At 43.6% G+C, this 14,213-nt stretch overlaps 1 protein-coding gene across 4 annotated transcripts in view; it reads right to left on the bottom strand.

Annotated features, from left to right (window-relative positions):
- Nucleotides 1-14,213, bottom strand: part of sfmbt2 (Scm like with four mbt domains 2) — a 226,853-nt gene that overhangs the window by 37,447 nt on the left and 175,193 nt on the right. For all 4 annotated transcript variants that reach the window (XM_063072736.1, XM_063072738.1, XM_063072739.1 and 1 more), the window contains 2 exons: nucleotides 13,747-13,886; nucleotides 8,607-8,716 (listed from right to left, as the gene is read on the bottom strand). In XM_063072736.1, coding sequence (XP_062928806.1) covers nucleotides 8,607-8,716; nucleotides 13,747-13,886 — 250 coding nt within the window. The remainder of the gene's footprint in view (nucleotides 1-8,606; nucleotides 8,717-13,746; nucleotides 13,887-14,213) is intronic.

Here is a 14,213-nt window from a genome sequence, read left to right as displayed (position 1 = left end):
GCCGGGTTATAATTGATTAATTAGCTTTATCTGTCACATGAATATCAAAACATACAGTGAAGTGCGTTGTTTACTTCATCAACCAACGAAGTCCAAGGATATCTTGGGGACAGCCCGCAGGTGTCGCCATGTTCCCAGTACCAACATAGCATGCCCATAATTTACTAGCCATAACTCTACACCGTACGTCTTTGAAATGTGGGAGGAAACTGGAGCACCCGAAGGAAATCCACTTAGTCAACGGAAGGACGTGCAAACTGCTCCCAGACACTGGCAGGAATTGAACACCGATCGCTGATCATTGGCGCTGGAAAGCGCTGCGGTGAACGCCATGCTATCGTGCCACCCGTATGCTTTGCCCGTGCTGTTCACAGGCTGTGTACCTCCCCCCTTTCTTGCAGGGGGAGACGACAACAAAGTCAGCCCGACACAAAAGATTACTACCATCTGGGAGGAGGTATAGGAGGCTGAAGAGGCACACTCCAGGTTTAAGGAACAGCTTCGTCTCCTTTGCCATCAGATTTCTGAATGCTCCAAGAGCGCTATCTCACTATTCATCGCCTGCACTGTTGTTTGTTTGTAACTTATTAGTAATTTCTTTTGTCTTGCTTTGTACAACTACAGCAAAACAACAGATTTCATGACATATGCCAGTGATAACAAACATGATTCTGATTCTGAAAGGGTGAAGACCAGCAGCCCATTGTCTCCCCTTTCAAAACAAAAGACCCGCTTATTACAAGAAAGGCAAAGCATAAGTCACAGATTCTGTTACAATGGCAGATTGGTTGATAAATCACTCGTCATCCCAAACCTCTTTTGAGTGCTTCACAACCTCACATATTTATTTCCCTTAGGCAGTTCTATGGGAATGAATACTTGTTTTTATTCTGGTTTTGAGAGTTCCAAGATAATAATCTACATCAGCTGAAAATGTGCATGTTGGAGAGTCCTAGTTGGCTTGTAGTGTCTGCAGGGACACTGGCCAAATGTGGGAAATTGGGAGTAGCTGGGTGGTAACCATAGTGGGCATGGATTGGATGGTCTGAAAGGCCAGCATTGATGGTGTAATGCTCTATGGAAGTTACCAACACAGAACTGAACTTGTAGGTTAAATATTAATCAGCTGATGATGATCATTTGTCAGCTTAAAGTACATATTCTTGAACATATACCATCATAAAAGCTCCAACCCATAGTTGGAAGGTTGCTGCTAGATAATTAAAGATAAGAGAACATTCAGATTCCAAGTGGACATTTAATTGAAAAATTAGGGAGCTTTTGTTCCTTCGAACATTATTCATTCTTCTCAAAACAAAGCTATTTTGGTAACAGGCGACGAATTATTCTAGTCCCAAAATTAGTCTGGCATTGAAGTACCTGCTTATATTTTACCAGTGAAATATTACATTTGGAAGAAATCAGATTAGAACCATTAAAATGGCTCTTACATCAGAACTGTTTGCTATAATTATTTGACGATACCTTTCCATTTAAAGACTGACAATTTTACCTCCAAAGAATCAAAATATTTTGGTTGTGTTAGATATTGAGTTTTTTATTTTTATTGATATTTGGAGATATAACACACTAAGGATCCCCATCACCAGGGCATGCCCTTTTCTCATGGATACCATCGGGAAGGAGGTACAGGAGCCTAAAGGCACACACTCAACGATTCAGGAACAGCTTCTTCCCATCTGCTGTCCAATTTCTGAATGGACAATGAACCCAATCTTGCTGCTGTTTTTATTTTTTTTTATTTTTGCACTGCTTATTTAATTTAACTATTTAATATATATTTAAAATTCATGTGTTTCCTCTATTATTATGTCTTGCATTGTACTGCTGCTGCAAAGACAACAAATTTCATGACATATGCTGGTGATATTAAAAATAATTTTGATTCCAATATGGAATTGCAAAATTTCCAAAAAAAATCACAAAAAATCATTTTAGTTTTACCTAAACTTAATAAAATACACCAGGCAACTACAGACTAGTCAGCTTGACATCAGTGATGGGAAAAGTTCAAGAAACGATAATTAATTAGTACTCAGTTGGACAAAGTTTGGATTGATTAGAGAAAGCCAGCATGGATTCATTAAAGGGAAACTTTAGATAGAGATTTCAAGGGAAATTTCAGAGGGTCAATTAGAAAAATGCAGTTAAAGTGATAAATACGTACTTTCAGAAGATGTTTGATAAGATAGCAGTAATAGCCTCATTTCCAAAGCCGGAGGACCGAAAGGGCATAGCCAAATAAATGATCAAATGATTGGGGTGAGAGAATAGCAAAGAATGGCTGTTGCTTAGAGTGGTGAGAAATGGACAGTGGAAATCCCTGGGGTTGCTTCTAGGACTATTTCTAATCTATACCCAGTGGCCACTTTATTAGGTATTACTCAGACAATGCGTATGATGTTGGGGGATCTTAGAAGACTTGGTGTGCAGAAGTCCATGAGGTCATGAAGAGTCAGACTCAACTTAACGACTGAACAACAATAAACTGGCAACGGGGGAGGGGGAGGGGGGAGATGTCCTGATCTGAGGGGAGATCTGACAGAGGTGTACAAGTTTACGAGATGCAAAGGTACACAAACAATATCTTTTTCCAAGGATTAAGGTATCCAATACCAGAGGGAATACACTTAAGGTGAGAGAGGGTGATTCAAAGGGAATGCATTTTTTTTAATATACAGAGAAGGGTGGGTACCTGGAATACAGTGTCTGGGGTGGTGGTAGAGGCAGATACATTAGGGACTTCTAAGAGATGTTTAGATAGGCACTGAAGGTGAGGAAAATGGAACATGGACAGTGTGTAGGCAAAAGAGAACAGTTAGCCACTTGATTTCTAATGTAATTGGTTCAGAAGAAGGGCTTGCTCCTGTGTTGTGCTGTTCTAACCTTCTCTGTTCTAAGCTTGTCTTCTGCTGGGGTGGCACATCCCCCTCAAGGTTCGATGTGTTGTGCAGAGATGCTCTTCTGCACACCACTGTTGTAACTTGTGGCTATTTGTGTTACTGTCACCTTCCTGTCAGCTTGAACCAGTCTGGCCATTCTCCTCTGACCTCTCTCATTAACAAGGGATTTTTGCCCACAGAACTGATGCCCACCGGGTGTTTTTTGTTTCTCGCACCATTCTCTGTAAACTACAGAGACTGTTGTGTGTGAAAACCCCAGAAGATCAGCACTTTCTGAGATACTCAAACCACCCTGTCCAGTATCAACAACCATTCCACAGTTCAAAGTCACCTAGATCACATTTTTTCTTCATTCTGATGTTTAGTCTGAACCTCTTGACCATGTCTGCATGCTTTTATGCATTGAGTTGCTCCCATATGATTGGCTGATTAGATATTATTAACGAGCAGGTGTACTGGTCATCTAATAATATCGCCACTGGGTGCATATTAATGACTATAAATAATAAACAAGCAGCGATGGAAATACAGGATACAGAGGCACAAAATGTGATGTCATGGAAGTCATGATGATATTTATTTGTCCAAAACTGGAAGATTATGTCTAGTTCTTTTCGCCACAGCTAATGATGCAAAGTCTTTACAGAGGGTGCAGAAGGGATATACCAAAAACAAATAAAAGGAACTGCAAATGGTGAAAATGTTAAACTTAAAAAAAATACAAAATGCTGGAAAGAAAACTGAAAAGATCAAACGATCAGCAGCGTCTATAGAAAGAGAAATAAAGCTAACATTTCAAGTCAATTCTAAGCTGCAGGGGGGGATGCAAAGGGGGATCTTTCTGAGAGGGTGTTGTCCATAGGATGTTATCTCAGGCAGAAAGAGAAAAGGTTATTTTACAGTCAAAGCTGAATCCTGAAACCATAATGAGAATATCGGAAATTCCTTGCAGATTATTTGGTGTCTGACTGACTTAATATTACAAAAACATGGAACAATACCGCACAGGAAAGGCCTTTGGACCTACAGTGTCTTTTTTCAACACTATGTCTACAAACGTAATTAAACACAATCTCTTCTCCTGTAGAACAGATGTGGCAGCTTTGACAGAAACATGAAAATTAAGCTAGAAATTCAGAAATTCAATAGATTTCAGAAGACTGCAAATGTGTCCAGTCAGAGGATGGAATGTGCTCTTCGAGTTTGTGTTGAGTTCATTGGACAGTGAAGGAGGCCATAGAAAGATCAAGTCAAGTCACATTTTATTGTCATTTCAACCACAACTGCCGATACAGAACATAGTAAAAATGAGACAATGTTTTCTAGGACCATGGTGCTACATGAAACAATACAAAAACTACATTGAACTACGCAAGAAAAAACATAAAAACTACACTAGACTATAGACCTATCCAGGACTGCATAAAGTGCACAAAACAGTGCAGGCATTACAATAAATAATAAACAAGACAGTAGGCACAGTAGAGGGCAGTAGGTTGGTGTCAGTCCAGGGTCTGGGTATTGAGGAGTCTGATGGCTTGGGGGAAGAAACTGTTACATAGTCTGGTCGTGAGAGCCCAAATGCTTCAGTGCCTTTTTCCAGATGGCAGGAGGGAGAAGAGTTTATATGAGGGGTCGTGGGGTCCTTCATAATGCTGTTTGCTCTGCGGATACAGCGTGTGGTGTAAATGTCTGTGATGGCGGGAAGAAAGACCCTGATGATCTTCTCAGCTGACCTCACTATCCGCTGCAGGGTCTTGCGATCCGAGGTGGTGCAATTTCTGAACCAGGCAGTGATGCAGCTGCTCAGGATGCTCTCAATACAACCTCTGTAGAATGTGGTGAGGATGGGGGGTGGGAGATGGACTTTTCTCAGCCTTCGCAGATAGTAGAGACGCTGCTGGGCTTTCTTTACTATGGAGCTGGTGCTGAGGGATCAGGTGAGATTCTTCGCCAGGTGAACACCAAGAAATTTGTATGTCCCTTAGTATATGACTTCTCTAGCTTGAGACAACGATTCAGATCAAGTTGTTCCACCTATGCTTCGGTGCCTTTCTAGATCATAGTGGGAGATTTAAAGTGAGGGACATGGGACGTACAGGGTCACCTCTGCAACTTGATTATACGTGCTCTACAAAGCAGTCACCTAAATCTGTAAACAAGGGAAAATGTGCAGATGCTGAGTTCCTCTTGCATTTGTGTGCATTATCTAAATCTACGTTTCAGACCTCCAATGTTGTCATGGCCACATTCTGAGTTTGATCTCGCTGAAGCGTGGGAAGAAATTAATGATCAGGTCTTGCATATCCATGGTAGAAGTGGAACTGTGAACTAGGGAGTCAGGAAAGGAACAGTCCCTCTGGAAAGTTGTGAGGGGATGGAAAAGGAGAAAGTGCCTGTGGTGGAACCTCGTTGAAGGTGATGGAAACTGAAAAGAATAATGGCTTAGATAGAAGGTGAAGATTAGGGAAATCTCATTATAGGAGGGAAGGAGATAGGGTGAGAGGAAAGGTGTAGGAAATAGATGGGCAGCAGTTGAGGACTCTGTCAACCACGAAGGAGGGAAGTCGTGGTTAAGGAAAGGAAGGTATCTAAAGAGGATTCAAAGGAAGTAGGACTTTAATTATAGAGATAAACTAGGAGATTAGAGCTATTCCCTTTGAAATAAAATTAGAGAGGACATTCAATGGAGCAAGTTACTGCATGAAGACTATGGACAGAATAGATAGGGAGGACTGTTTTCACACACTGTGTGTACATTTGGAATATACCACTGAGGAGAGCACTGGGGAACACTCAACTGCAACATTCAGAAAAGAACTGCCAAAGCGTCTTTAAAAAAAACTTCAGGGTGCTGGGTAAATGACTGGGAAGTGAAAATGCCTGGTTGACTTATACAAAAATTTGCTATAAACTTAACGGGCTGAATTCCCTCCTCCTGTTTGTAACTATTTTGTGATTCAAGAGGCTCCTGTTAACGCTGACCATGATGTCTGTCTACACTAATCACCACCCCACCCCCACACCGCCCAGAGCGTAGAAGAATGAGGGGAGATTTGATAGAGGTATACAAAATTATGAGGGATATATATATGGTTTCCACTGAGATTAGGTGAAACTAGAAGAGGTCATAGGTGAAGGATGAAAGGTCTGAGGGGGAGCTTCTTCACTCAGAGGGTGGTGAGAGTGTGGAATGAGCTGCCAGTGGGAGTGGTGAATACGGATTCAATTCCAACATTTAAGAGAAGTCTGGATAAGTACATCGATGGGAGGGGCATGGAGGGCTAGCCCAGGTGACTAGGGACTGGGCAAATTAATAGTTCGGCACGGACTAAATGGGTTGAAGAGCCTGTTTCTGTGCTGTAGTGCTCTATAGTTCCAATTGCATCAGCCCAGTATTCATCTATTCTTTTCCTATCTTTTCCACTAGGTGATTTTGTTCCTGTACATTTGTTCTGCGTTGGATATTCCTTGTTCCAGTGACCGTTCCCCTGATCAGTCACTGTAATTATTGCATCAAACACTGTGGGCACGCTATGTCGGCACTGGAATGTGTGGTGACGCTCGTGGACTGCCGCGACACAGCCGTGCGCGTCTGCAAACGATGCATTTCACTCTATGTCTTGATGTACATGTGATAAATAACTAATAGTGAATTGAAGAACATCAAAAGCTCAACTACTGCAGCCTTCCGCAACATCTTAGCAAAATTCAGAAATTTCCAAAATAATTGCCTGCAGTGCTGTGCAGTACAGCTAATAACACGGACAAATTGCTTTACACGTTTGTAGACAGACTGAAATTTAATGACCTTCAAATAAATTGACCTTAAAATCAGATTTTTTTCTTTAAATGCTGTATTTACTGTATTTATTTAAAGAAAAAAAAATCTCTGATCACTTGGCAACTAATTCCAGTCACATAGATCACACATCCAGAATGAAATAAAAGTGCACTTTGTATGGTTTTGCTAAGCCTGACAGGGTGTAATCTAAAATACTGTGTGGTGACAGCAGAGTAACTAATTCTGTGCAAAAGCTGGTAGTGGAAGCCTAAACTCAAGTGGAGAGAGCTCCCTTCATTCTTCTGTCTGCTGTCGTTAGACAGGCATTAAGGCAGCAACAGTAATCGGGTTAACATCTACCCAGAGCTACATTCAGAAAGATATAGGACAGGCACGTTAAGTGGTTGTATGCAAGCTCTGCAAACTGGAAGTAGAGCCTGGAATCCTTTGCTCTTCAAAAGAAATAGAGTGTTAATATACATACACTCAGCGGCCACTTGGTTAGGTGCCTCCTGTATCGAATACAGTGGTCACTCAATGCACGTTTGTGGTCTCGTGCTGCTGTAGCCCATCCACTTCAAGGTTTGAGTAGTGCGCATTCAGAGATGCTCTTTTGCACACCACTGTCATAATACGTGATTATTTGCGTTACCGTCACCTACCTGTCAGCTTGAACCAGTCTGGCCATTCACCTCTGACCTCTCTCACTTACAAGACTTTTCACCCACAGAACTGCAGCAAATTTTTCACTTTTTGTACCATTCTCTGGAAACTCTAGAAGCTGCTGTGCATGAAAATCCCGGGAGATCAGCAGTTTCTGAGGTACTCAAACCATCTCGTCTGGCACCAACTATCATTCCACGGTCAAAGCCACCTAGATCACATTTCTCCCCCATTCTGATGTTTGTTCTGAACCTCTTGACCATGTCTGCCTGCTTCTATGCATTGAGTTGCTCCCACCTGATTGGCTGATTATTTGCATTAACTAGCAGGTGTACCTAATAAGGAACCATTGAGTCCATTTCCTTTATCTAAGTAATGATTTATTTACCACTGTAGCTACTGAAAAATGTTAAATTACATCCAAGTCATACAAGATCCATATTCACCAAAGCTTTCCTTAAATACAAGATATTTACTTATTTAGATATATAGAGAAGAACAGCCCCCCCACAAGCTCAATGAGCCACACCTCCCAGCAACCCACGTTGTAAACGAGCCTAATCACTGGACAGTTTACAATGACCAATTAACCTACCAACCAGTACGTCTTTGGACTGTGGGAAGAAACCGAAGCAGCGAGAGGAAATTTACTCGGTCACGGGGGAGAACGTACAAACTTCTTACAGACAGCGCCGGAAATGAACTCGGAACCCCGCTACCCCAGCTGTAGCCGCTATGCCACCATGGTGCCCAGCTACATTACTGTGGTGTTTTAAAAAAAAATCATAATCTTTAAAATGTCTACCTTCAATTACACTGCTGCATCGAACATGGAGACTGAGTCATTTGTACTGGAAGGTAATTCCAGATGGAGATAACTTACTATCTGAAGTTCACAGCATGAGTACAGGCAGCCTGAACACAACAGCAAGCACTGACCACAAACTTATAATGAGTACAAGATCCCTTGTGTGCAACCATACCACAGGGACAGGAAGTGCTCTCAAAAACAAAAAAAAGTGCACTGAATTTCTACTTTCAGTTTTAGAATTAAGCTGATAACACTGTGCAATACATAATGCACAGAAGTATATGTGGTTGACTGAAAGACAAATCTGCCTTGTTTTGCTACTCACATGTTCCCTTTGAGAGTTATTTACCCAAACCACTTAGTAATCGCTTACCACCCAGCCAACTAATCATGTCCTTATATAACCTGATACCAATATACGTACTTGGCTTTTAATGTCTCTTCCTGACAGTTCCATTCTGGGTCATCCTCCAGCTGCAGCTCCCGTAGCACACGACCTGGTTTGTATGCCGCATTAATCAACAGAGTGAGAACCTATTTTAAAGGCAAAGAAAAAGTACAGGAGATCTGATGCTAGCAACATTGAAGTTCAAGTTAAATTATTAAAAAAGTGTGAATACATTATCTAAGTATTTCTAATATGTGAAATACAAGTTGAATAAAATCCTTATAGCAATAGAGAGGAATGCAAATTATATTTCCCTATAGTGCGCAGGATCGGAAAAAACTGCAGAAGGTTGCAAACGCAGCCAGCTCCATCATGGGTACCTAACTCCTCAGCATCAAGGACATTCAAATGGCGAAGACTCAAAAAGGATTTTTTTTTAATTAAGGACCCCCAAAGCCCAAGACATGCCCTCTTCTCTTTGCTGCCATCAGGGAGGAGGTACAGGAGCCTGAAGACACACACTCAACGTTTTAGGAAAAGCTTCTTCCTTTCCACCATCAGATTTCTGAACAGACAATGAACCAACCTATTAACACTACCTCGCTATTTTCGGCTCTCTTTATGCACTAATTATTTTTTTATTCATTACTATTATCGAGGAGGAGTTTGATGACCCATACTCAACTTAGAAACAGCTCTCTGCAATCAACAAATGTACACACACACCGCCCCCCCCATATATACACACGCACATATATACACAAACAAACAGTACTATGCAAAAGTTTTAGACACATATATCTCGCTAGGGTGCCTAAGACTTTTGCACAGTATTGTACCACAAGCACAAGAAAATCTGCAAATGCTGGAAATCCAAGCAACACACACAAAATGCTGGAGGAAATCAGCAGGCCAGGCAGCATCTATGGAAAAGAGTAAACAGTTGACGTTTTGGGCCGAGACCCTTTATCAGGAGAGGAAAGGAAAGGGTGAAGTCAGACTAAGAAGGTGGGGGGAGGGGAGGAAGAAGTTCAAAGTGCCAGGTGATGGGTGAAACGGGGAGAGGGGTAAAATAAACAGCTGGGAAGTTGATTGGTGAAAGAGGTAAAGTGCTGGAGAATGGGGAATCTGATAAATTCCAACTCCTTCTCTTTCTTCCCTGGTCTTCTGTCCTCTATCAGATTGCCCCTTCTCCAGCCCTTGATCCATTTCACCAATCAACTTCCCAGCTCTTTACTTAAACCCCCCGCCCCGGTTTCACCTATCACCTGCCACCTTGTACTTCCTCTTCTCCCCTCACCCACCCTCCCCATCCCACTTTCTCATTCTAACCTCCCTCCTTCCTTGACAGTCCTGATGAAGGGTTTCGGCCCAAAACCTCGACTGTTTACACTTTTCCAGAGATGCTGCCTGGCCTACTGAGTTCCTCCAGCATTTTGTGTGTGTTGTGTGTGTACTGCACTTGTCAATGTGGAGCTGAGAGCAAATTTTTTAATCCGTCGGAAGCAAAGAATGTTGGCAACGGGTGGGACAGACGGCACAGAAGGGGTGCCAGGGCCAGCCAGGGGTGGCCTGGATGCTCGCACACTCAGCCCTGAGACGCCAGACAAGGTCATTTGATACCAAACAATTGTTTTATTGATCATGACAGAATGTCTCTCCGGTGCTTCCCGCTCCCTTCCCCCACTTCCCCAGCTATGATTCCCTTCTCCCTGCCCTCTTCCCACTCAGTCCACAATTGAGAACCATATCAAAATCAGGTTCATCACTCCACGTCATGAAATTTGTTTTTTTAAAAAAAAACAGCAGTACAGTGCAATACATAAAATTACTACTGCACTTTGCACAAGTCTTAGGCACCTGAGCCATGTACTGTATACGTGCCTAAGATTTTTGTACAGTACCGTATATACACCCTAATCCGAACTGCCAATGGACCGTGCACCCCAACTAAACCTGACAGCACCCCCTGATAACCCCACGCCACACACCACAAAAGGGCTTACATAACACCTGCCCCCACCATCCCCTCTCGCACCCTGTCCTTTGCCCTACCCCTAAACCTAATGTGCCTCCAACCCTCCTACACACCCCCATAAACCCAAGCCAGTGATAATAAGCCTGATTCTGATATACATGTGTTGGTTGTCCATCGTTTCTGACGATGACATTTGTCTGTGCAGCTCATCTAAAGAGCCACACAGAGAAAAATCAGTGCGGGAGGATTTTCATAGTGAAAAAGCCATTGCACTGGGGCAGTTCCACTCTCTTGGCCTTGATCCAATGGTACGAAAAATCATCACGCCTTGAGATGTCCTCAGCTGCAGTGGACAGCCATAACACTTTCTGTGCCCTGTCAGGGCCTTCGCTCTCCCGTGTCGCAGCACCACCTTCTCGGCTGCTGGATCTTGTAGCTGAATCGCCTGCCCTATCCGCCGGAGAAGGCTTCGTACGCTGGGGTAGGCACGTCCCTGTCTCACCAGGAGCTGGAGGTTCCCAGCTACTCTCACCTGGTTTATCCCGCCTGTCGAAGCGCTGTACCGTGATGTGGCCACTGACACATGCCCACAGTTACTTGGAGGTACAGGTGAGAGCTGGGTGGCAGGTGGGGGTCAAAGGTGAGTGAGCAGCCCCTGGGCAGAGCACGACAAGCCCACCACCAGAGGTGCTACCCCTCCCTGGATACCCCGTACACCACAAACACACGTGCACATACATGCACACCTACATGCATACACACACCTGCACACATACAGTACTGTGCAAATATCACAGGCACATGTAAAATCAATTCTATACATCGAAGATGTTTCTAAAGATAATAAAATACAAAGTTTCTAAATATCAAATACTATAAAGGGCAGTAAACACTACAAAAACTAAATCAAATCAATATTTGGTGTGGCCATGCTTTGACTTTAAAACTGCATCAGTTTTCTTAGGTACACTGTTGTGCAACTTTACTAGAAAAATCAGCTGGTAGGTTGTTCCAAGCATCTTGGAGAACTTGCCGCAGTTCATTTGCAGACTTTGGCTGTCTTGCTTGCTTCCGTCTCTCCTGGTAATCTCAGACAGTCTCGATGATGTGGAGATTGGGACTCTTTGGAGGCCATACCATCTGCTGCAGACTCCTTGTTCTTCTTTCCACTGAAGATAGCTCTTTATGACCTTGGTCGTGTGTTTGGGGGTCATTGCTCTGCTGCAGAATGAAGTTAGGACAGATCAGACGCCTCCCTGATGGTATTGTGTGATGGATGAGAATCTGCTTGTACTTCTCAGCATTGAGGTTTCCATTAATTCTGACCTGATCACCAACTCCATTTGCAGCAATGCAGCCCCAAACCTGCAGGGAACCTCTGCCGTGCTTCACTGTTGGGTACAGATACTCATCTGTATAGAGTTCTCCGCTCTCCTACAGACAAGCTGCCTCCAGTTTGAGCCAAAATTTTAAATTTTGCCTTGCCAGTCCAGAGCACTTACTGAGATTGCTCAGCACCCCAATTCCTTGTGTTGCTGTGACTGTTTCCACTTCGAAGGAATCTCTTTTTGGCAGCAACTCTTCCATGAGCAGCACTTCTGACAAGACTTCTCTAGACAGTAGAGGAGTCTACTGGGGTTCCAGTGGTTTCTGTGAGTCCAGAGCTGATGGCAGTGCTGGACTCCATCTGATTTAGAAGGGATGTCAGTTTGATGTACCTCTCCTATAATGCACTCAGTTTCCTGGTTGACCACTGCGTCCGGACCTTGACCATGTTCGTTTCTTTGTGCTTCTTCAGAAGAGCTTGGACAGCACATCCTGACACTCCTGCCAGCCGCAGAGCGTCTGCTTGCATAAGCTCCCTGTGTCTTGTTGCTATGCTCGCTATTGCCGTGGTGTGAGAACTGACGATTTGAAGGTTAAACGGTCACATTTGTTACACCCTAACCTTTTAGTTTGGCTGTCCTTCGGCCAGTTTAATTGCTTCTATATTCTTTTATAGATGCTGCTTGAAACTGCAAAATGAGCAAAATAGTTGTCATACTGTTTATTGTGATAAAGAGGACTGAGAGGGTCGGGCGGCATCTCGACGGGGGAGAGGACCCAGAGGGTGGGGCGGCATCGACGGGGGAGAGGACCCAGAGGGTGGGGCGGCATCGATGGGGGAGAGGACCCAGAGGGTGGGGCAGCATCGAGACGGGAAAGGCATAGTAGACATTTTGGGTTATGACCCTGCACCAAGACTGCGTGTGGTAGAGGGAATATAGCCAATTTGAAGCGGAGAGGAAAAGCATAAACACGAATGATTCTGCAGTGTCTGGAAATCCAGAGCAGCACGGAGGAAGCTCTTCATTGGTCAGGGTCAACCACGGTTGTTGTATCCTCGCAGTCTACATTTCAGTTGATACGTAAGCCAGAGCAGTACAATATGAAGAGCACACTGTTGCCCACGTAGAAAGCTCCTGCTCTCCACACATCTGATGAATCTAAAGGACCAGCAGAGACTGATACAGTTTGGCATCAGCGGCATCGCAGGAGTTGTCAGCGTTGAACACAATGCAGGGCTGCCTCAGGGTCTCCAGCCTTGGATTTTTTTGCAGGGTTTACTCCCGAAGCCTTTCCCACGAATGGATCTAGCTGCAGGGCAGCGGAAGTTCGAGATCAGAGATTTCCTTCTCCTAGATGAGCTGCCAAACATGGCTGAGGAGCCCCAACTGGTTTACAGACGTTTGTCCCTTCTCCCGTCAGTAGAAATGGTAGTTAAGCAGCATTGGAAGGCTTGGACATGGACTTAATTGGTAGTGTGAGCTTATCTCTAACTACACCCCCCCCCCCACCCCCATCTGGTAACGACAACCTTAAGGAATGCTGGATGAATCCAGCAGGTCAGGCAGCACCTACAGAAAGGAATGAACAATGCACATGTCGGGCCCACTGGAGTAAAAGAGAGGAAGCAGGCATCCCCTTTCAAAAATGTCAGATTATTATTGGTTCACAGTGAACAGTGCCAAAACAAAGTCAGTACTACACTTGACGTTGGATTATTTTGCAGCTGCCTCCGTGGAACTGAGATAGATAACAAATGGATAATTTTGGAACTTCTGTATCTCACTGTGCTACTAAAGAAAACATCATTATTGATTTTAGAGCAACCATGTTGGTTAGGTGATTTGACTTGTGCTTTTCCATCCAGCTTACCTCTTTTAGAACAAGCACACACTTCCCAGGTCCGACGGACTGAGGAAGTTCTGCTATTCGCCCTTTGTTTAGATACGGACCTGAGAAACACCGATGATTGAAGTATATTTTGGAGCAGCAATATTTGCCATTGGTAGTACCTATGGGAAGAAAGAAAATAAGGTTATTTCCATGATATGAAGGGTTTTTTCCCCCAAGAAGAGTTGCACAATAAAAATGCTTGCAAATTTTAACACAGATCCAGAGTGCAATCCTTAATAGATCATCTTCATTGCCACATGTACATCAAAAGACCGAAAGATAGTGAAATGTGCTATTTGTAGCAAATCAAATCAGTGAGGATTGTGCTGACGGCAGCCCGCAAGTGTCGCCACACTTCTGGCACCTAAATAGCTTGCCCACAAATCACTAACCCTAACCACACATCTTTGGAATGTGGTAGGAAAGCAGAACATCCAGAGAAAATT

The sequence above is a fragment of the Mobula hypostoma genome, chromosome 20 (genome assembly GCF_963921235.1).
Source record: "Mobula hypostoma chromosome 20, sMobHyp1.1, whole genome shotgun sequence".
NCBI lineage: Eukaryota > Metazoa > Chordata > Chondrichthyes > Myliobatiformes > Myliobatidae > Mobula > Mobula hypostoma.
The sequence above is the reverse complement of the archived record's forward strand: the minus strand, read 5'-3'. Positions and strand labels throughout refer to the sequence as shown.